The following is a 22660-nucleotide window of genomic DNA, read 5'->3' as shown; positions in this document are numbered from 1 at the left end:
TCACAAATTGCAGCTTGTTCAAATCTTCACCACCCGCATCCGATCCCACAATAAATCCTGCTCCCCCACAAACCTGCCCTGGTCAACCTTCATTGGTTTCCTTTTCACCCACAACATATTGATTTCAAAATCCTTGCCTTCATTAACAAGCCCCTCACAGCCTTGCCCTTCCCATCCTCTGTAAACTCCTTTAGCCACATAGTCCTACATGTGCCATTTCCCTTCCAACTCTGGGCCTCCTTTAACCATATTTGGCAGACATTCGCATTCAGTCACCACCAAGGACCCCTCTAAGATGCGCGGCCGTGGGGTACTGGGAAAGGTCCTGCACAGACCGCTCGCCAGCTTTTCCACTGGAGATACTGTGCATGAACAGAAATTTAAAGGGACTACTCATTAAAAGAAACAGGTTGCGCAGAACAAAATCCAGCTTGCAGGAACATTAGTCACTATAATCATTCTCCCACAACTACTTTTCCATCTTTCTGATGGGTTTGGGGATGTATTATCACTCAAAGTACTGCATACTGCAAGTTGCTGTAGACACGAATATGCATTTCTGGTATTCACATATCCAGGTTAATACGAGCGTGACACTCATACCAGCATGAATGTGAATAGATTGTCATTCATATTAACATGGATATGTGAATACAATAAACGCATACTACAATTAATATGCATGATTGGGCTGCCTTACAAATGGCAAAAGATGTAACATTCATCCATGGTTATCATTTAAATTATGCTACAGAAAAAGTCTACCTAACAATTTCGCAGATGTAGAGATCTCAAAATCAACAGATATTTGCAAGAGGCATCAAATTGGGAGAGGCACTCTGGAGTGCTGATGGCGACATACAATAATCAGATCACATAACCATCACAATAAATAGTACTGAAATATGAAAATTACTTCCCTGCAGCATTTTGGCAACATTAACACAACAGCTATAATCTTCATGGATTGAGTCATCGGATAATGCTCCATTTATTGCTGTTCCAGAATTTAAAATGGCAACCACAAATGGAAACGGCATGTATTGCTGTTTGAGAGACAAGACAATCCAACCCTCCCTAGCACTTGCATGCTACCTACAGCTCACCTATACTAACATGGATATGCAAGTATGATAAACGAAGATTTCAATTACCACATACCCAGGCTTCTATTTAAAATATTTACAGCACATAAACAGGCCATTTGGCCCAGCTGGCCTATGCCTGCATTTAAGCTCAATATGAGTCTCCTCTCACCCCTCTTCATCTAACTCCATCAATATATCCTATTCCTTGCTCCCTCATGTGCTTATCTAGCATACCCTTGAATGTATCTACGCTAGTCACCTCAACTACTCCTTGTGGTAGCGACTTCCACATTCTAATCACTCGCTGAGTAAAGAAGTTTCTCCTGAATTCCTTATTAGTTACTATCTTATACTTATGGCCCCTAGTTCCGGTCTTGCACACAAACATCTTGTCTATGTCTACCCTAACAAACCCTTTCATAATCTTGAAGACTTCCATCAGGTCACCCCTCAGACTTCTCTTTTCTAGAGTGAAGAGCCTCAGTCTGTTCAATCTTTCCTGATAAGTATAACCTCTCAGTTCTGGTATTCTCATATTTCTACACCTTAATCAGTAACAATTAATTTTAAATACATTTTAAGTGGAGCACTCACCGTGACTACTGTCGCAGCAATAGCGTACACCAAAAGAGCCTTAACATTATCACATGCCACCTTGGTTTCTTCTTCACTTTGCTTTGTGTTGGCCGACTTCTTTTGATCAGCGTACAACCACCAAAGGACAGCTGTACCACCTGTACAGGAGGGGGAAAACAGTTAGATAAAAAAAGAAAAAGGGAAAAAAAAAACAAGAGGCCAGAATTGGAGGAATGCAGAGATCTGAGGGGTGTAGGAGATTAAAGATAGGGAGGCCATGGAGGGATTTGAAAACAAGGATGAGAATTTTAAATCTGAGGCATTGCTGGACCAGGAACCAAAGTAGGTCAGCGAGTATATAGTTGATGCGTGAATAGGATTGGGTACATGTTAGAATACGGACAGCAGAGCTTTGGATGAGCTCAAATTTATGGAGGGTTGAGCATGGAAGACTGGCAGAGAGCATTGGTATAGTCAAGTCCGGAGGTGACAAGTGACATGAATAAGGGTTACGGCAGCAGATAGGCTGAGGGAGCAGCCGAGTCAGGTGATGTTAGAGGTAAAATAAGCGATCTTTGTCAGGGGAAGATGTGGGTTTGGAAGCTTAGCACAAGGTCAAATTGTATGCAGAGGTTGCGAGCAGTCTGATTCAACCAGAGACAGTGGCTGGTGAAGGAGATGGAATTGGTAGCGAGAGTACAGAGCTTGTAGTCAGGACCTAAGACAAATGCTTTGGTCTACTGTTTAATTGGAGGAAATTGCAGCTCAACCAGGGCTGGATGTTGGACAAGCTGTCGGACAACAAAGAGGGGTCGAGACAGGTGGTGAAGAGGTAGAGCTGGGTGTCATCAGTGTCCATGTAGAAGCTGACCCATGTCTTCGGATTATATCACCAAGGGGCAACATATAGTTGAAAAAGAGGAGGAAACCAAGAATAAATCCTTGGATGCCTCCAGAGGTGACAGTGCGGACCCAGGAAGAGAAGCCATTGGTCGAGATACTCCGGCTATAATTGGATAGGGAAGAGTGGAACCAAGCGAGGGCAGTCCCGTTGAGCTGGACAATGGAGAAGAGGCACTGAAGGAGGATGGCGTGGTTGGTCGTGTCAAAGGCTGCAGAGATGTTGAGAAAAATGAGGGGTAGTACGCCAAGGTCAGAGTCACTGAGAGTGCAATTTGTGCTTGATTAGAACTGTTTCAGTGCTGTGGCAGGGGCTGACACTACACTATTACATTAGATATGAAACATGTTTTTTGGAATCAAACCATCTTTGATGTTATTTTCTTCCTCTTGCATCCAAGCTCATTCCAGTAACTATCAGAAGATGCAAAGCACTAAGGCTAGATCAGATTGGCCCCAAAATTCCAGTCGGAGGCTACCCGTGGGCAATTGCCTCCGACCTGACAAATTTCTACACATTTACCTGGTGGTCCGGGAGGAGCCTGCGATTCAGTTGGGGAGGCCTTCCCTTCCCTTCCCACGCTGCGAAGCGCACTCCCGTCCGAGGTTCCCACGCAGAAGGTGTAGTCACGTGTGACTGCTCAGCCAATCAGGTAGTGTATTCCAAAGCTTTCTCATTAATAGCAATGAGAACTCTGTATCTATAAGTTCTCCTTGATATTAATGAGGAAAAAAAACAGACACTAAACACATGCAATAAAAAATAAAAAATACACCTCACATAATTAAAATTAATTGAAATTAAAAGTTAAGATCAGAGAAAATTTCAGTTTTAAAAATTTTTTTAAATTATGGTTACAAAATAAATGTAACAGTGGGCAGGGTTTTTAAAAAGTGTTTTTTAAATTGAATGTAATTATATTTTTGAATGTTTTTATACTCTTACGCCTGTAAAAGTAGGCTATGCACCTGCTTTTATCAGGCGCAAGAATTTTGAGGACATTTCCTGGGCAAGATATGGGTAAATACCGCAATCTTGCCCTTGCAAATGTCCTTGCTCCCGATAAGCGTGAGGTCGGAAAAGCTGGTTTTCAGCGCATGCCCTCCCGGCTCCATAGAAACTCCGTACAGACCCGGGGAAGCCGGAATTTCAGGGTCATTGTCCTTTAATATGGAGAATTGGAAATAGATACATGTAGAAGCCAAATATTCAGAAGAGATTTAAAATATTTTTATCAATTACTATAATCAACTTACCAATTGAACCAAGGATGGTGAGAATTGCAAGGATCCAAAGAAGTATTCTGGAGATATATCTGATTACAACCATTAACAACATCGACAAAACTGCCAAAACACAAAAGGATTAACAGCACACATATACAAGTACAAGTACAATACAGAATTGAACTTTCAAGGAACTGCAACATTGATCGGTAGGGTTGGAAGACAAACATTTGGTTGAATTGTATTTGCTACCTACTCAGAAGAGTTACTTTTCTAAACAATTCTAGAACAAAAATGTTTGTGATTTTGGGTGGAACAACAGGTCTGGCCTTTCTTCTCTGGGAACCTGGACAATCCAAGCCAGAGAGATGGAAGAAAAATCTATTTTCTGTTGCCCCCTGGTAGACACAACCTATGTAAGTTCTCTATCCTCCCATTGGGAACCTAATTGATCTTATTGCCACTCGCAACAAATATCATGACTCCTTAACCAGGAGAACGGTACAGCAGGAGTTGGGAGTAAAAGCTGCTGAGCTTTACCGTTTAAGAGGCTGCAAAGGCAGCACATCAGAGGCAAGCAAAATGGAGATGACCCATTATTCAAGCATTGTAGAGTACAGGTCCAATTATAGTCAGACAAGGTCCACTCACCTCATTCACCAACTGTACCCAGATGGGAATCAATCTGGCTTTTATAGTGGAAATAGAAGTCTACATCTCGCTTTCATTCTTTGTTACTCTTCAGCTGTGTCTGTTACTCTCTCCCTCGCTGTGTTTCCCACTCTCCCCCTTTCTCAGTGCTTCCCTGTTTCATCCCTTTCTCTGTTACTCTGCCTGGATGCTGCAGCCAATTGTAGCAGACGCTGTAATTTCAAAGAACAGTCATTTGATAAAGCTCACCTATGTTACAAAGTGAGAGCCTCCTGCCCTTTATAAAGCAAATATTTTACACTTTCTACTCAGATGAAGATCTGCATTTTAAAATTTGACTGGGTCAACTTATTTTGAAATTACTTCATGCTAACTCATTAACATACACTTTTACAAATATTCATCTACCTCATCCTTTTTTCTTCCTCCTGTGTCCCTCTACTCTTCATTTTTTGAAAAAAAATTCTTCTTCATTTTAATTCCATCATTCTCACTGCCATCATTGTAATGGTTGTGTCATAGTACATCAGTTATTGAAAGTTCGCATACAGGTACAGCAGGCGGTGAAGGCGGCAAATGGCATGTTGGCCTTCATTGCTCAGAGATTTGAGTATAGGAGCAGGGAGGTCTTACTGAAGTTGTACAGGGCCTTGGTGAGGCCTCACCTGGAATAGTGTGTTCAATTTTGGTCTCCTAATCTGAGGAAGGACGTTCTTGCTATTGAGGGAGTACAGCGAAGGTTCATCAGATTGATTCTCGGGATGGCAGGACTGACATATGAGGAGAGACTGGATCAACTGGGCTTGTATCCACTGGAGTTTAGAAGAATGAGAGGGGATCTCTCAGAAACATATAAAATTCTGACGGGATTGGACAGGTTAGAGGCAGGAAGTATGTTCCCATTGCTGGGGAGTTCCAGAACCAGGGGTCACAGTCTAAGAATAAGGGGGAAGCCATTTAGGACCAAGATGAGGAGAAACTTCTTCACTCAGAATGGTTAACTTGTGGAATTCTCTACCGCAGAAAGTTATTGAGGCCAGTTCGTTAGATAGTCAAAAGGGAGTTAGATGTGGCCCTTATGGCTAAAGGGATCAAGGGGTATGGCGAGAAAGCAGGAATGGGGTACTGAAATGCATGATCAGCCATGATCATATTGAATGGTGGTGCAGGCTCGAAGGGCCGAATGGCCTACTCATGCACCTATTTTCTATGTTTCTGTGTAACACAAGGTCAGTCACTGTGAATCTTGAGCTAGCTTTCCATTTGCTGGGAGAAGATGTGACAAACCAACTAAATTAAAGCTACTTAGCAACTCTGAGGCATTGGGACACAGCACACTGAAAAGTTTATCTGATGCTGAGGATTTGTCCCTTTCATACAGTATAGCAACAATCAGTATTCATGTTGCTGTTGTTGTTCCAACTGGTATCCCTGACCTTATGTGCTTTAAGGTAACATTTTATTTCAAGCAATTCAATACAATGTGTATAGAAAATAGGTGCAGGAGTTGGCCATATGGCCCTTCGAGCCTGCACACCATTCAATATCATGGCTGATCATGCAACTTCAGTACTCCATTCCTGCTTTCTCTCCATACCCCTTGATCACTTTAGCTGTAAGGGCCACATCTAACTCCCTTTTGAATATATCTAATGAACTGGCCTCAACAACTTTCTGTGGTAGAGAATGCCACAGGTTCACAATTCTATGTGAAGAAGTTGCTCCTCATCTCGGTCCTAAATGGCTTACTCCTTATCCTTAGACCCTTGGTTCTGGACTTCCCCAACATCGGGAACATTCTTTCTGCATCTAACCTGTCAGAATTTTATATGTTTCTATGAGATCCCCTCTCATTCTTCTAAATTCCAGTGAATATAATCCTAGTCGATCAAGTCTTTCTTCATATGTCAGTCCTCCCATCCGGGAATCACTCTGGTGAACCTTCGCTGCACTCCCTCAATAGCAAGAACGTCCTTCCTCAGATTAGGAGACCAAAACTCAACACAATATTCAAGGTGTGGTCTCACCAAGGCTCTGTACAACTGCAGCAAGACCTCCCTGCTCCTATACTCAAATCTTCTCGCTATGAAGGCTAACATACCATTTGCCTTCTTCACCGCCTGCTGTACCTGCATGCCAACTTTCAATGACTGATGTACCATGACACCCAAGTCGCGTAGGTTTCTATGTACTATTTTCCATTCCCACACTTCCATCTAGATCAAGATTCCCACACATTTTTCTGCAGGTTTTTGACAGCTGAGTGACCTTGACTCCACACACATTCACTGTCCAAATGGACGCAACAAATGGTTGAAAAAAACTGAGTAAAAAAGCTTAAATGAAAATATTAAGGCACTCAAGACAGTTCTATGAGTAAACATACTTAGGTTATTGTGAAATAGCCAAGTTTTTGTTTTTAAAACTTTGTTTATCGCTCTATTTTGGATCTGAAAAATCAGAGTTCCAAGAAACAAAATGACGGGCAAAAAGATGCACAAATTTATTAGAGGTTTTAATTATGACTGGTGGCTTTTGTAAGTTCTTACATTTCCTAATCACTTTCTATGCTTCAGATCTGTATATTCTCAACACTTGTTCTGATTTGCAACTTTATTTTGAGCCAATCAACAAGGCACAACAGGAACTAAGTGTACAGGAAGAACAAACTACACTCAAGACTTGAGACATTACTAGCTGTGTCACAGGATGCATGGTTATGCTGCGCAATGTAGAATACATCAGCATGACAAATTTACAGTGATTGGAACTGTGTTTATTAAAGGATTGTGGGAAGGTTATTGGTATTCGAGTTCAAATATACTGCTTCACAAGCCACAGGAAGGTGTTGTAGATAGGAAAGTGGGAAGTGTATTAGAACACTGGATATTTTAAAGCTGGTTCAAAGGTCACAATTGAGAACATGGATATAGGTTGCAAGCCTTTGTGGATTCCCATCCCCCCTCAGAATCTTTAAGGCAACATGATATTTAACATTGATCTTTAGACCAGTTTTAGTTATTTAAAGCATTTAGTGCACATATGCTGTACTTGGATACAGCCTAAAATTATCCTGCTCCATGCCCCGCTTATGAGCTTATAGCAATGTTCCCACCCAGGAACACAGTTATAGTGGTGCAGCTTGGCGGGGAGGTATGGGAACCCTGCGGCAAGAGGGAGCAGGGAAAGGCCTACCAAGGAGGTGGGGGTAAAGAGAAAAGGGTAACACCACAGGAAGGATCTGGTAGAGGCAGCTGGGGATCTTCAGACGAGAGGAACAATCTTTAGCCAAGGAGCACTGTGAAGAACAGTGCCACCTAGCTTAAAGACTCATAATAAATAGGCAGGTTTAAGCAGAACCAAGAGACATAAGTTTGACACACGATAGAGATTGACAGCCTCAATATGAGCAGACCTTGTTCTTGGAAAAAGATGCACAGACCCCAGGCCCTCAGCTCAATAATCCCAAACTACTATGCCCTTCTGACCCTCTCCACAGTAGTCCAACAACCTGGGAACATCCACCTTGCTCTCAGGGCCCCTACCCAGTAGTCTCAGATATCAGTAACCCCATTCAAGTGCTTCCACACCAATAAACTTTCTTTGTCAATGCTCCAGGACTCTGCCATTTCAGCCATTGCTTCTGAAGCCTGCAATCTCCCTCCCATACAGTATATCTACCACTCCAACCACTACCACACACCTGCATTCCCCCCTCGCCCCTCCCACCCATCATACTCCTGGACCCAGGGGCAGTGAAAGGCCAGTGGAGTGCGAGAAACCAGAAGAGTGTAAAATTTATCCTCAAATGGAAGTGAATGGATACAAGTTTAATTTATTACTGAACGGAGTCTAAATTTATTTTAAATGTACTTTATTTTTTTTGCTGCTCATGCTAGAAATTGTTTGAAGTAGTTTATTGTGTACCTTAATTGTGAGCTGGTTTGAGATGTCAATAGCTAATTGGTTACAAAAGAAGAGAGGCGCCAAAGGAGTTCCACTTCGATTGTTCAGAGAAGTTCATGAGATATTTGGCCCTTGAGAGTTTGGTGCTGGTGGAAATTCAGGCTACCATAATCTACATTTTTTAAGTTAGAGGCAGAAAAGATATATAAAAGCAGGGAAGCCTTGTGATGAGCATGGAGTGCAATATGTGAGCCATTATTGATCCTCTGTGGTTTCAGGGACAGCGTGTTTTCACTCAGTGTCAGAAAAAGTGTGTTTTTGGCACAGTGGATGTCTGTGCTGTGTGCAGCACTTGGCCACATTGCACATCAAGGAAGAGGAGAGGTTTCTGGAGTACACTCTCAGAAGGTGGTCACCGAAGAGGGGAGAGGGAGAGACTTGGGTGCAGAGAACACGAGTTACTGGAACTGTTTTAAAAAAAAAAAAATCAGTGTTGAACAAGGGAGTGGTGGACAGTGACAGCGACTCAAAAGGAGGGTGGCCCTGAGCAACAATGCAGAACCATGGAGCAAGGGACTATCCAAGAGGGTGAGAGTCGAGTAGACAGGACGTAGTAGCAGTGAAGGGATTCTATAGTCATAGTATAGGCAGCCTTTTTTGCAGTTGTTGCAGTTATGTTTCCTCCCTGGTCCGTCCAAGGGTGAAGAACAACATGTCAATTTCTGGAAAGGGAAGGAAAGAAGTTACAAATCATGGTCCAATGCCATAGATAGTACATTTGAGGTTTTACAGAGAGAGTTTAAAGAGTTAGGCACTAGACTGAGAAACAAGATGTCAAGGGTGACCACGTCCAGATTGCTTCCTGTGCCATGTGCTGGACAAGTTATAGAGGAAGATCAATGTGTGACTACAGGGCTGGCTCAAGAGGAAAGGGTGCACATTCATGGGGCATTGGAGCAATTGTTGGAACGAAGGGACAGCAGAGGGCTTAGCTCAAATTCTATTATGCCCACTTGAGGTGGGCACTCTACTATCTTCCTCAAGTAGTACAAAAACCTTCATCAAGAATCTGTGTTCCCTGGTTTTAATTAAGCTGTGAGCTGCGGATTTATTTGTCAACGTGCTTTGATTTTAACCAGTTGTACAAGCTACTGCAATATTCTGTTTAACAACAGAAAGGTTTGGACGAAGTATAAACAAAATGAGCATTTATTGCAAACTTGCTGAATTCTTCTTCTTAGGCAGTCCCTCGGAGTCGAGAATGACTTGCTTCCACACTAAAAATGAGTTATCAGGTGACTGATGAGTCCAATGGCAGGATAAAATCCATTGCTGAGTAAAACCCAAGCAGCAGGGGAATTCTCCCTGGTGTCCTCAACACTATTTATTCCTCAACCAACTCCTCAAAACAGATTATCTGGTCATGCTCACATTGCTGTTTGTAGGACCTTGCTGTATGCAAATTGGCTGCTACGTTTTCTACATCACAACAACGATTACACTTCAAAAGTGTTTCATTGGCTGAAAAGTGCTGTGGGCACCCTGAGGTTGTGTAAAGCACTATATAGAAGTATGTCTTTCTTTCTTTAAAAAAAAACACCTCATCTCTCTGTTCTAGCCGTCTCTGCCGCTATCTCCAACAATGCAAATCAGCATCAATAACATCCCTTTAAAGGCACTTTAACAAGAAACCAAAGAAAATAAAGCCTCAAAAGTAATGACCTCAGGATTTGATTCTTTTTGCCCAGTTCTAAATCATGTTATCAGCATGCTGATCCAGCCAACTCTACACCTACGTATCAGACAAGGGCTCGACTTACAATTTTGCATCTCAACAGCATGTCAAAATATTTGCCACGTCCACATTTCTATTTAGAGTTCCCCAGGGAATACAAAAATCATATTTATGACAAACTAATAAGAAACAAAACATTAAAAAAGGACAAATGGTTTTTGAGCTAGAGATCTAAAAAGAGCATACAGTTCTATAACGCCAGTGGCTATTCATAAAATTTCCAATTAGTTGAGACAGTTATTCCCAATGTCAATCGCACCAATAAGAAATAAAACAAAAAAAACAGGGGTATACATTACTTTGGGATGTAATAACTTGCTAAACATAACCAAAGCACTTACGCTAAATTGCATTATTCAATAACACAACAACTCCTGATTCAATATTGCTTAATTCTTTGTTTAAAAAAAAAGGATGGATTCAAGAATTATTACCTAGAGATAATAAGCAAAGTCCCACTATAATTTCTTTGCTGGTCATTACTCCAGTAATCACTCTCTGCAAGACACTATTGTCACTGACGAAGGTGGTCAGGGCCTTAATAAACTCGAAATAGCAGGCACTTTTCACTGGGGCACAACGGTGGAAGAATGGTACAGGCTTACTGGTGTAAAACAAAAAGACAAGAAAAATGGAATGTCAAATTAATATCAATAATGGAGATGACTGACGACAGTGATAGGCACGATCACATTTTTACAGTATGTATTTACAAATGTCAAACCTAATCGAGTTTCAACCGTGACTATACATTATTCCTTATTAATAATGCAAACTGCAAAGTAAAGCAGCCAAATCAAAATGAGTTGGTTTGTTTTCTTAAACCCAGCTTTCACTAGTGGGGGAATAGAATAAAATTGAATACAACTTACAAACAGCTTATACACCCGTCGTAAAAATATTATCGATAAAATAATCCATCACATTTTCTCCAAATGAAAGTTGCAAATAATTTCAAAATATGAGCTCATTTTATCCATTGATGAATTGTATGCCTATCTTTTGATAAATTCTTTTCATTTTTGCACCTCCATTCAGTTCCCAATTGTCTCAAGTGGCTGAGATAAAGATTGCAGACATACTGCAGACTTCACTCCCAATCAATGCAGCTCCACAACAGGTTAACAAAGAGTATGCTACTGAAACCACACCCCTGCCTCTGCTCCCCCCCAAAAAAATCCTTAAATTTCTCTGCTCTTTCCTACTACCTGGAGTTGGAAGCACTCTACTATAGTGCAGTGCTTTGATTCCAACTAAAACTTACCTATCTAGGTGGTAGTGTTTTACCTTCAACTGAATGAGTTGCTGCTGAAGCTCAGAAACGGTGTGCCATAAACAGACAGTACTTATGCATGCAATCTTATGAGACTGAGCAGTGTATGATGCAAAATATTGTTACTTTTATAGACTCAAGTCAAATTAAATGATTTCCCCCAACAATTCTCAATGAACAAGAGAGCCCTTTCAAATAGAAACACACATGGAGATTGATTAAGACAATAATGGATTGGGCCCCAACCATCATGAGTCAGCACCATATTGAATCACTTCTTCCTCCCTGCCATCTTATTTCTCTTTAGATGGGAAGACATTGCAATTCTGGGAAATAAACAAGGGCCTCTGGAGGTCACACCAAGGTTTAGGTGGCGCCAGGTGCAGTATCAGGATCTAAGTCCCTTTGAACCAGTCGGGCTTGACCTTTTATTGAAATGCCAGTATAGGCAAATGCACACATTAGGAGAAGACAAAAAACATTATTTTGAATGGCAAAACTACCAAACGTGCTCTGTTCTAAAGGAGTCAGGTTGTACACTGTTCCAAAGCATCAATGGGATTTTAAGACCCAGACAAGATTCAAGTTCAATTTCTGCCTGGGTACATGGCCAGGAAACCTTGTGTTTAATTGTTACAAATGACTAATATCTCAGTTACTTCAGCATTGAAACAAATTTGTTTGAATATCAGCTTTTTCCAAGTGGAGAAATAGTGGAGAAGCCGCTCATAATCCCCAGCTTCTCTGCTTCACGCTGTCCATCACCGTGTGAACAAGGATTCCATGTGACTCATCAAAGTCATCAAGATGCTAATGACAAGATTTCTGATTGCTTGTATTTGTTAAAAAGCACTTCATAAATTGGGCCAGTCAAGCATTATACTACCAGTCCAACCCCCGTATATCACTCTTGTATAATAATCTCACTTACAAATAAATCTGACCACAAGTTTAAGGCTAAATGTTTAGCCCTGACTCTGTTGTATTTACCAACTTTCAGAGTAGACTGGAGAATCTGGTGGGCATATCACATAGTCTCAGATGTATACATAACTAAGGGGCAGTGGTTAGTCCCTTGGCATGCTATTTCAGTTATAACATACAGAACAAAAAAAGTATTTAAATATCACCTTTAAGCATTTGGTCATCTGTCTTAATTTCTTCTTTTGTGGCTCGGCATCAAATTTATCTCTTTTGTCTTGTAACACTGCTATGAAGCGCTTTGGGACGTTTTACTATGTTAAACTACGTTAAAAGCGCTATATAAATAAAAGTTGCTTCACAGGGTGGTTATCAAACAAAATTTTACACCAGGCCACATAAGGTGATTAGGGCAGATGAACAAGGTCGGTTTTAAGGAGCGTCTTAAATGAAGGAAAGAGAGGTAGAGAGGTGGAGGGGTTTAGGGAGAGAGTTACAGAGCTTAGGGCCTAGGCTGCTAAAGGCACGGCCACCAATGGTGAAGCAATTAAAATCAGGGATGCTATAAAGGCCAGAATTGAAGGAGTGCAGATCCCTGAGGGCTGGAGCAGATTAGAGATAAAGAGGGGTGAGGCCATGGAAGGATTAGAAAACAAGGTTGCATGTTTCAGTTCACAGACGAGTCAGTCTGCTTATGGCAACTGCCTTTTGACGGCAAGCATAATTTGACCTAATTGGTTTCTGAATACAGCATTAAAGAGTTAGGAATAAGTCCAAGTTGTTGCAGGGTTAGTCCATTGATTTGGAGAATGAACAGAGCGAGAGAGATAATAGACCCCCCTAGGGAATTCTTAAGCTAATGGCAAAAGAGTCAGAGGATGAATCATCAACAGCACAGATTTGAGGGGAAATATGACAGCTGTGGACACAACTTTGATGGAAGACCATATAAATGGTAATGGGCCTGAGTGTTGTCAAAGAGTGGATCACCAAGGCATTTACGCACAAGGTTCTAAAGATACATTACAAAGACAAAACATCCAAATGGAAGAACCAAGACAAAAATAATACTGGGCTTCATGGATTTAATGACAAATCTCAAGCAATAAAATAACTATTTGAGAGTTAACAGTAGTTTTGCTAACTTTAGAAATGACAGGGGAAAGGCAATAGGGTGGCAGCTTTAAGGGTACAAGGGATCAATGGGGATGGGATGAAAGCAAGCTAATTTCTAAAATATAGGAAAATGGCCTGACACAGGATTGAACGGACAAAATTCAGAAGGCACACATCTCATCAACGAAGGATATCACAAACATTATTAGAATCCAGAGAGTGGTGAATTCAACACACAATAACAACACTGACTAATAATGGTTACAGTAAAACACCTGATTAGAGTGAAGCAGGGGAATGGGGAGGGGGTTGTGGCTTGGCCATCAAGATTAGAGTTTTAGAAAGAATGCTTAAGAGTCTTAAAAGGTCAGTTTTCTCCAGAAAAAAAAAGCAATTAAACATCAGGATGGAGAGAGAGAGAGAGAGAGAGAGAGGTGGGAGAGAAACTCTCAGAAGTTTCATATGAAACCTTTGGCAAGGGACCAGGAGAGACTATGGTAAAGTAGCTAAAACAGTGTACATGCAAAAGGGCCCCAACGCCAGTTTCAGGCACAGGCCTTGGAGACCTCTTTTTCTGCCTTTACCATATGGTGGGCAGCACACTTCCCACGTAATGAGCACGAGCACTCCTCTCTCTCTCCCCCCCCAACATATTGGATGCTTAGGCGCTGGTTTTGTACCTTTGAAATTCTAGGCCAAATTGTCTATATTTAGCGACATCTAATAACCCAGATCAGAACTGAGGATAAGTTTAAAATTGCCAGTAACAAGCATCAACTCATTGAAGGACACAAGACTGTAGAACTGAAGATATATCCAGGAAGGATAGATATTTCAAGCGTTCACTTTGAAAATATAGAAACATCATATCTTACGACAAATGAAATATAATTAGCTATAATTAGGAATTGTTCAAGTTTTAACTCCGTTGAATAAGCAAACAAGCTTCAAAATATAAACTCATTGATTACAGCTGGGGGAGAAGTATCACATTTACCCATAGCACAGAATAATTTTTTTTTTTAAAGTTTTCAAGTTTAATCACTGGAGTACTTTCATTGTGACTGACAATTTCTTAAACTAATTAACTCTGAATTTTCCTACCTTGCTTGAACAGGAAGTTTAGGACATAAATTCGATTTTTTTGATGTATATTCTTCTGGAAGCAGCTGATATGAGCACAGGTGAGATCCTGCAACAAATAAAAGAATTTTAAGTTTTTCTAAAAAAAAACACGAGATTGTTGACTTGCATCTACACTGCAAATTAGGCAAATCAATATTAAAACTTTACTTCATTACGATACAGCTTTCAGACAAACTAGCAATACCTGAACGCCTGAAGAATGCAGCAAGGTAAAGTGGCAGCACACAGTTCTGAATAGAAACAGGTTACATTACTTGACAAATATGGTTAGCTTTTTAAAATACCATGTAAACTGTAATAGACATCCTTCCAATTTAAGGGAGGTGCACAAAGACAAACAGGCACACACATCTTTGCACATGCAACCTATTTGCGTCCATTCTCCCTGCACACCGTAGGTTTTGAAAAAGCTAAGATGGAAGTAGAGTAAGGGAACAAGTACGAAAGCTATAAAGGGACCTAAAAGAGGAGAGGCTGAGGATAAAGACTGAGACGGAAGCGAGAGAAATAAAGACAGCTTCTTTCTAAAAGTGTGCGCAGAGATGGAGACAGAATTACAACAAGGAAGCATTTCACTGAAATTCTGTAAGTTTGTTACATTCGGGATAGACTGAGGACTGGAAAGCTGCCAATACAAATCCAGTATTTATAAGGCACAGCTCGAAAATATAGATCAGTACATCAAAGACCTTCCCTGCAACAGATATTTAAACAATTTTCAGAAATGTAGGGTGAAAAAGCTAATTTATTAAAGGGTAGTCAGCATGGATTAGGAAAGGAAACCAGGATAATTCAAATGGTATAATTTACATCAAGAATGGAGGAAATGTCTATTTTGTAAGATTCGGCGAAAACATTGACAGCAAAAACTTAAAGTTTTGGACATTGCTTGGACACATTTTCTGTTACTGCAGAGAGCAGACAGTACTGATTTGGGGCAGGTTTGGAATACACATCAGGTGGACAAGGAATCAATGGCAGGAATGGTTGATGGACAGGCCTTTTGTCTTGCAATCAGTAAGACATTAAGTAAAGTGGCCAGGGTTTCAGGCCATCGAAAGACAAACGAAAGCTATTCAACCACAGACTCGTTGGAGCCACACATCGAGGTACAGCCCAGTTGACAAAGGAACAGGCGAGAGACTTGATTTTGCTTTTCAATTGGACAGTCTCAGGGGAAGGACAGTTGGACTTTTGGCGTGAGAAGAAGCATTTTTGAGGCGCAGTTTTGGCTGCCATCTCTCTCTCTCTCTCTCTCTCTCTCTCTCTCTCTTCCCCCCCACCCCCACCCCCACCCCCCCTTCTCTTCTACACCTGCTTGCTTCAACGCACAAGGACTGAGCACTCCATCTCGAACGGAGAGAAGAAATACCAGAGAGCCTTACTACTTCGACTAGGAAGCTGACCTTGAGACTGGACTTGAAGACCCAGAAGATACTCCTCATCAGGGAGAAGCAGCGAGTAAGCCAGAAGGGTAATTGGTGAGTATTTATTCCAGCCCACGCATCTTTAAGACTACCGCATAGTGTGAAAGGGTGCCGTGTGTTCCAACCAAGCCTTAGGGGTTTTAGTGGGGAGGTTTTTGCAAGGATCATAAGCGTACACACATTTTGTTGGACAGATTTCAGTGGTGCAATTTTGAATTCGAGCAGGGGCCTGTTTAGACAGGTCAGACTGTGTGTTGTACTGTGTTTGTTTGTTTTACATTACCAGGATGTGTTTTTATTAGGTGCAGGTGTGTGCTTTAACTTGAATAAAAGCATTGTGATGATTGAGACCGAAAAGATCTGTCTATGACTGTATATTGCTGTTCACGATTATAATTCCGGTGTCTAGAACTGTTGTAAGAGGGGTGATTCGAAACCACCAGGGGCAAAACCACTTACAATTTATATATTTGGGTTTTCAGAAAACTTTTCAAAAAAGGTTCTGCATTAGAAGATACTAGCTCAGATAAAGTATCATGGAATAGGAGATAAAATGGACTTTAAAACAAGAGACAGACGATAGCCATAAATGGGAACTTTTCAGACTGAAAGAGCAAGCAGCTCAAAGCCTGCTCATGGGAGCCTTGTTATTGTTAAATACGTATTTAATTTTAAGGTTATGCCCCCTTGTTCTGGGTAGTTTGAATACAGAGGAAAAATGTTAGAGCAAGGGTCACAGCATAAATAAAAATACATTCTAATCCCCGATTTTTCTCTGTCCCCCACCCATCACCAATATTTTGGTCTTACCATTGTCATTTGCAAAATTCTGAACTTCCTTGAGTGTGTTCAGATCCCTATCTGGACATTTAGCCACACATAGCGCTATGGATTTGATTTTGAAATTAGTTATTTCCAAGTTACAGGGATCCAAGAAAAAGACATATCTGAGGAGGGAAAAATACACCGACAAATATTAAAGCACAAAAGCATATTTTCACCTTTCTTTTTCCTTCAATTCAATTGACAGTTCAATTCCAGCATCAGTTGGTAGCACTCTTGACTCTTGAGTCAGAAGGCAGTGGGATCAAGTCCCACTCCAGATACTTCAGCACACAAATCGAGGCAAGCAGTCCAGTGCAGTGCTGAGGGAGTGCTGCACTGTCAGAGGAGCCATCTTTTGGACGAGACATTAAACCGAGGCCCTGTCTGCTCTCTCAGGTGGACGTAAACGGCCAAATGGCTCTATTTCGAAGAACAGCAGGGGAGTTATCCCCGGTGTTCTGGCCAATATTTATCCCTCAATTAACATAACAAAACTGTATCTGGTCATTATCACATTGTTGTTTGTGGGAGCTTGCTTTGTGCGAATTGGCCATTGCATTTCTTACATTACAACAGTGACCACACTTCATTTTAAATGTCCTGAGGTCATGAAATGCGCTATATAAATGCAAATCTTTCTTTTACCATCAACTAAAAATGGATATTGGAAGAAAGAAATGTAAAAAAGCAACAGAGTTTGCGTACTATTACTTTTATATTTAACATATTATTGGGTCTTATTCCTGCGACAATTTTAACACTATAAAAGCGACACTGATTAGTCGATGAGGCAGATACAAAGAAAGCAAGTGTTAAGCAAATCCAGTGGTAATGGGATAGATATTGGGGAAAATGGAAGGAAACCATTAGAAACAATTTAGCCAATACACAAATGTGAGTGGAAAAGGTAAGCAAATGTCCTCCCTTTCCAGTATGTGCTCCAGAACCACCTACACCAACTCTCACTAGAGTGCTGCAGAACCCATTTTTGCATTTCCTACAATGGTTCCAATGATATGAAACACAACTAAATCCTTCATTCCAATCTAAATTTATCTTTTTACAATAAATGATCCTATTTTTCATGCACCAATGAGCAAAGCCCAGCATTGAGCAAAGCCCAGCATCTCAAGGAGCCCAGTCTCTCAGGAATTATCATCGATGCCTCATTTTACACAGAGATCATTACTAAAATTCATTTGTACATGGTTCTACCCTCGAATCAAAGTGGATGCACTATCTCCTGGCTTTCTGTTGTTGCTGCAACAGTCTGGCATTTTTTGACCCATCAACCATGACATTACATAAACAAAATTCAAATTAAACCAGCAAAATCAGAGACCGGTAATATTATGGAGGTAGAAGCAGGCAGCATTAATAATGGACAGGAAATAAGGCTTGAAGCTCAATTCAGGATGCCAAAGTCACACTCCTGGTTCAGTCCAAGCGAACAGCCAAGATGGGTGATGGAATTGGGCATTAAGGTATGAAATTTCTGGCAGAAACCAAACAGAATGGTTTTGGGCTTGCAAAAGTTAAACTCCAGAAAGTTTTGCCTCATCTCACCCATGGCTTGAAGACCCCACAATGAAGGGGATCTTTCTTCGTCATTCCACATCCTCCACTGCTGGAGACAGAACCACTAGCAATATTAGGAGCTGAGGAGACAAAGTCCTCATGTGGGAGTAGAGAACCTGCCACAAGGTCACTTCTTTAAAAAAAAATATTTATTTTCTCCAAAAAAGAACTAATAAGGAAAAAGGTACGTAGGCTCAGCAATGTGTGGACAACTCTGCTGTTAAAATCTAGAAATGAAGTTTTCTATATTCCCCATTGCCAGATTACAAATTAGTATTTCCTGCAACATAATACATCCCAGATTACTAATAAAATCTCATATTTAGAAGATATAGGATCCAGAATGATCTATAATGTAACAATGCACATCATTCTAGAATACTGACAATATACTTACTTCTTGTCTGTGTGATCAAGACCAGTCAATGTATCTTCTCCCATTTTGGCATTCTTTTGGCCGCAAATGTTTCCATAACTATCATAGCCAAATGCCAGCCTCTGTGCTGCTCCAGTAGCTATTGCAAATCCACAAATAACAACCTACAAAAGAACATTTCACAAACTTAGTATCATATCCTAATCATTGCATCGTAATTTGGACTGCTTCATATGAAGAGAAATTTTATCTATAGTTTCAGCAGTTACAGAAAATGGATGGGCAAAGTAGATTTTAACATCAGCATTGGCCAGTTGCTGGCACAAGTTTCTAAATTAGTTCATCTGTATATGAATTCACTTGCTAATAACCTCAAGAACGACATTGGGGTGAATTTTAAAATTTATGTTCACAGCTATCTGCCACAGCACACCAGTTTTTGCCTTAGTGAAATCTTTCATTGTTATTTTATTCCTGTAAAAATTCTTACGCTTCACTCAAAATGGGTAAAACAAGTGTGCTGTGTGGAGTACCAGGAAAGTCCCAGGTTCAATGCCTGAGCTGAAATAGCTGATTACCAACTAGGATGGTGATGAGGGCACTGCAGCTGATCTCTGGATTGGAAGTGAATCTTGGGGGGAGGGGGCAGGGGGAGAAGAAAGGCACAGCCATAGTTGTCATCGTCCCCAGTCACTACCTCAAGAACACAATTGGAAAATGTGTACTTATGGACAGTAGGAGAGGACAGGATCAGGCTCAGTTTATGATCTCTCTCCTCTCACCTATGGTCAAATAGTCTGTAGACATCTGCTGTCTAGGTTTAAAGGTGAAAATACTATTTAAATGCATGAGAATTGTAGGCACTTTTAGAACTATGTCCCAGCATATGCATCTGCCTGCCTTAATAGGACAGGATAAAATTGTGGGGGCGGGGGGTTGTTAGCAGGCAGGATGGGACAGGGGCCCAGGAGAACAAGAGAAACAAAATCTTGGGGAGCCGGAGAATTTGCGACACTTTCAGCTATAACTGGTGAAAGAATTTGGAAACTCATGCACTGGTGAAAACATGGGAATAAGGGCAGTGGTGCAGACAGTTAAATCATGAATAGACATGCAGCAGTCCCATAGCTGGTTATACTGCTTGCATGCAGTTTCCAGTCAATTCAGCAGGGTGATAAACATACTCGCATAATTTCTGTCAGATGAAGGAGGAAGAATTAATGCATGGTAGGTCTTCCTCCTGTTAGTCAAAATTCTATAAGTGGGTCACCATGTGCCTTCATGGTTTATTCTACTTCTGAAAGCAGTAGGACACATGGTTACCCGTTGTTGGCAATGGGCTAGAAATATATTGCCTGTTGCAGCCTGAAAGAATAAATATTCTTCTCCCTTCTGCTCAAACAGAAGTCTTCAACAGCGTGTTGCTCCAAGTTAGTTTGGGAATGGGAGAAGGATGTTGCAGTAGGTTGCAAAAGTATACCAGCCCAGATATGTGCTTATATTAGGGATTTAAAATCAAGGTTACTACAAGGAGTCCCATGACACAGTATGTTAGTCAGACTTATGCGCAGTGGAAAGTAGGGTATTTAATTTCTCCGAAGCACAATGGCTATCAGCAGAAGATGACAGTATCTGTTGGAGCACATGGTCTCCAGTCTCCTGGGACTTTTTGGTTCTACTGGCTCAAGTCGGTGCTTGGTTTTTACTGATTACTGTGTGAAATGTGTGATCGCTGCTTTTCCATTCCAAACTTTTCAACTTTTTTTTTTAAATAAAAAAAAAAGAGTTCTGTGGGATTAATGGCACAACTGTAAATGAGCCAAGTGTGCCTTGTTCATGGCAGCATTACAAGCTTTCTTGCAATGCTCTACCACAAGAAAAATGCCACTGATAGCACCAGAGATGTGAAAGTGGAATCTGCGCCAAATTAGTAGAGTAGTCCAGATTAGCAAACGTAACCGAGGCCCTGCTCCCTCCCCACCCAAGTGTTCAACTGTTCAACTACCACTCCTGGCCCCCATATTAGCGACAGTGCTAATGCCTCCCTTTCAATCAGGCACAATCCCTCATCCTTTCAAAATCACCATCAGCTCGTAAAACCACCCTTGGCCTATCCATGCATTGCAACTACCGTCCTATCCCTCAGCTCCCTTTATCTCCAAGGTCTTCGAATGCCTTATTGTTTTTCCAGCATCTCTCCCATTTCTTAACTCTGCAATATTTGTTGAAATCTAGAGATGGGCATGTGTCAAATCCTAGCAGTGGATAAAAGGACTGAAGTTTGGATCAGCAGATCCGTGGGATTCAGGGAAATGCACTGGTTCACGTTTTAGGCCCTGCTAGTGAGAAGAGCCTACAATATCTATACGAGACTGCTGCAATGGATCCATGCTAAAAGTAGCCTTAGGCTTTCTTGCAACTTGTTGGTTTCAGCTCCACCACGTTTTAGGAGTGGGGAAAAATGTGAACAAGGCAGATTCTCTCACTTGAATGGGGATCAAAGTAACTGCAGCAGTTAGATCTTATCTGTGGCCGTTAGCAGGTTCTCAACATTGTGCCAGACAACCTCTGTAGGTTAGTCTCTGAATTCATGTCTCAGTTTTTTTTAAATGGTAGATTTCGGAAGGAGAAAGATATTTTGGTGGTTCCCACCTTGGGTTATGACAAAACTGAAATCTATCTGGCAAATGAGATGAAGGCAGTAATTCGGTGTGGCAATTCTTCAGATGTTCCTTTACTTCCTGTGCTTTGCTCATGAAACTACATTCAACTGTAACTCACCATCTGTGGTTGAAGATACCGTCTTTAAAGAATGGGGGAAATCCAGCCCTAAAGAGGTGGCAAACTAATGAGGATGAGAATGCTTAGAAAAATAACTATACAACTCCACGATTTGTACATATTGGCCCGGATTTTGCATTGTTTAACGGTGAGGCTTACAGCACTCACCATTATTATGGAGTAAATTGGATAGCAACCTCAGAGATCTGCACATCCGCAGTTAAACGCGGAAATCAGGAAGCTGCTGTCCGATTTGCCCTGCTCCTCCAGGAGCTCCGCTACACCACTATTTCGCCAACAGATTCGGCATTAAAATGCATGAAGGGCGTGAAGCTGCTGTACTTACACATTAAACACTCCAGAAAAGTTAGGACATTCAAGTAAAAGTGAATTTTTAACAGCATAAGTCTTATTAATGCCAAACAACCTCACTTGCCCTGAAATATTAATTTTACAAGTGTGGAGTCTCATTCCTTCAGAATTTAATTATTGTCGGAAATTAATAAAAATAACGAAAATGTTTTTTTTTTTTAAACCTTTTCTTTGTTTCTTTTACCTCTCACTCAATCCCATTTTTCTTTCCCTCTCCGTTTCCTTTCTTGTCAGTGATTTTACGTTGATATAAATATTCTAATTTATACTTCTTGGTTTGGACTCTGCATGTTTCAGTGACAATTCTTCAATCGGAACGGTTGAGGAGACATGCTGTTGCTTTCCCTGCTCTCATATGCCACAGATCCTCTGTAGAGAGCGTCAGACTGAAAAGGATCTCTAGTAACTGCAAGTTGCTGCTCAAAAGCCCGAGAAAAGTCTGTGGTCAGCTGCAAGCGTGATGAACGCAAACGCAAGCACAGCTCCTTTGCTACTGATAGCAAAATCCGGACCAGTAAAATAGTGAAAAACAAATCCCTTCAACGAAAATGAAGCGGAACTTACCATGCCAATGCAGAATAGAATAAGTATCAGCAGCCACAAGACGTCTGTGCAGCTGCGCTGCTCTAGTGGTTTCCATTGTCGAGCGGAGTGCTAAAAAAAAAACAAACAGAAGGACTAAATAGGACTGTTCTCTTCATA

At 41.1% G+C, this 22660-nt stretch overlaps 1 protein-coding gene across 1 annotated transcript in view; it reads right to left on the bottom strand.

The window, feature by feature from the left end:
- The window catches only part of LOC139269366 (choline transporter-like protein 1), a 105792-nt gene that overhangs the window by 50756 nt on the left and 32376 nt on the right, over positions 1-22660 (bottom strand). Inside the window, exons 2-8 of the mRNA XM_070888369.1 lie at positions 22523-22612; positions 18827-18969; positions 16837-16973; positions 14558-14645; positions 10578-10747; positions 3822-3911; positions 1683-1822 (exon numbers count right to left, since the gene is read on the bottom strand). Coding sequence (XP_070744470.1) covers positions 1683-1822; positions 3822-3911; positions 10578-10747; positions 14558-14645; positions 16837-16973; positions 18827-18969; positions 22523-22612 — 858 coding nt within the window. The remainder of the gene's footprint in view (positions 1-1682; positions 1823-3821; positions 3912-10577; positions 10748-14557; positions 14646-16836; positions 16974-18826; positions 18970-22522; positions 22613-22660) is intronic.

Source organism: Pristiophorus japonicus, chromosome 1 (assembly GCF_044704955.1).
Source record: "Pristiophorus japonicus isolate sPriJap1 chromosome 1, sPriJap1.hap1, whole genome shotgun sequence".
NCBI classification, from domain to species: Eukaryota; Metazoa; Chordata; class Chondrichthyes; family Pristiophoridae; genus Pristiophorus; species Pristiophorus japonicus.
This window is presented reverse-complemented; position numbering and strand designations above follow the sequence as displayed.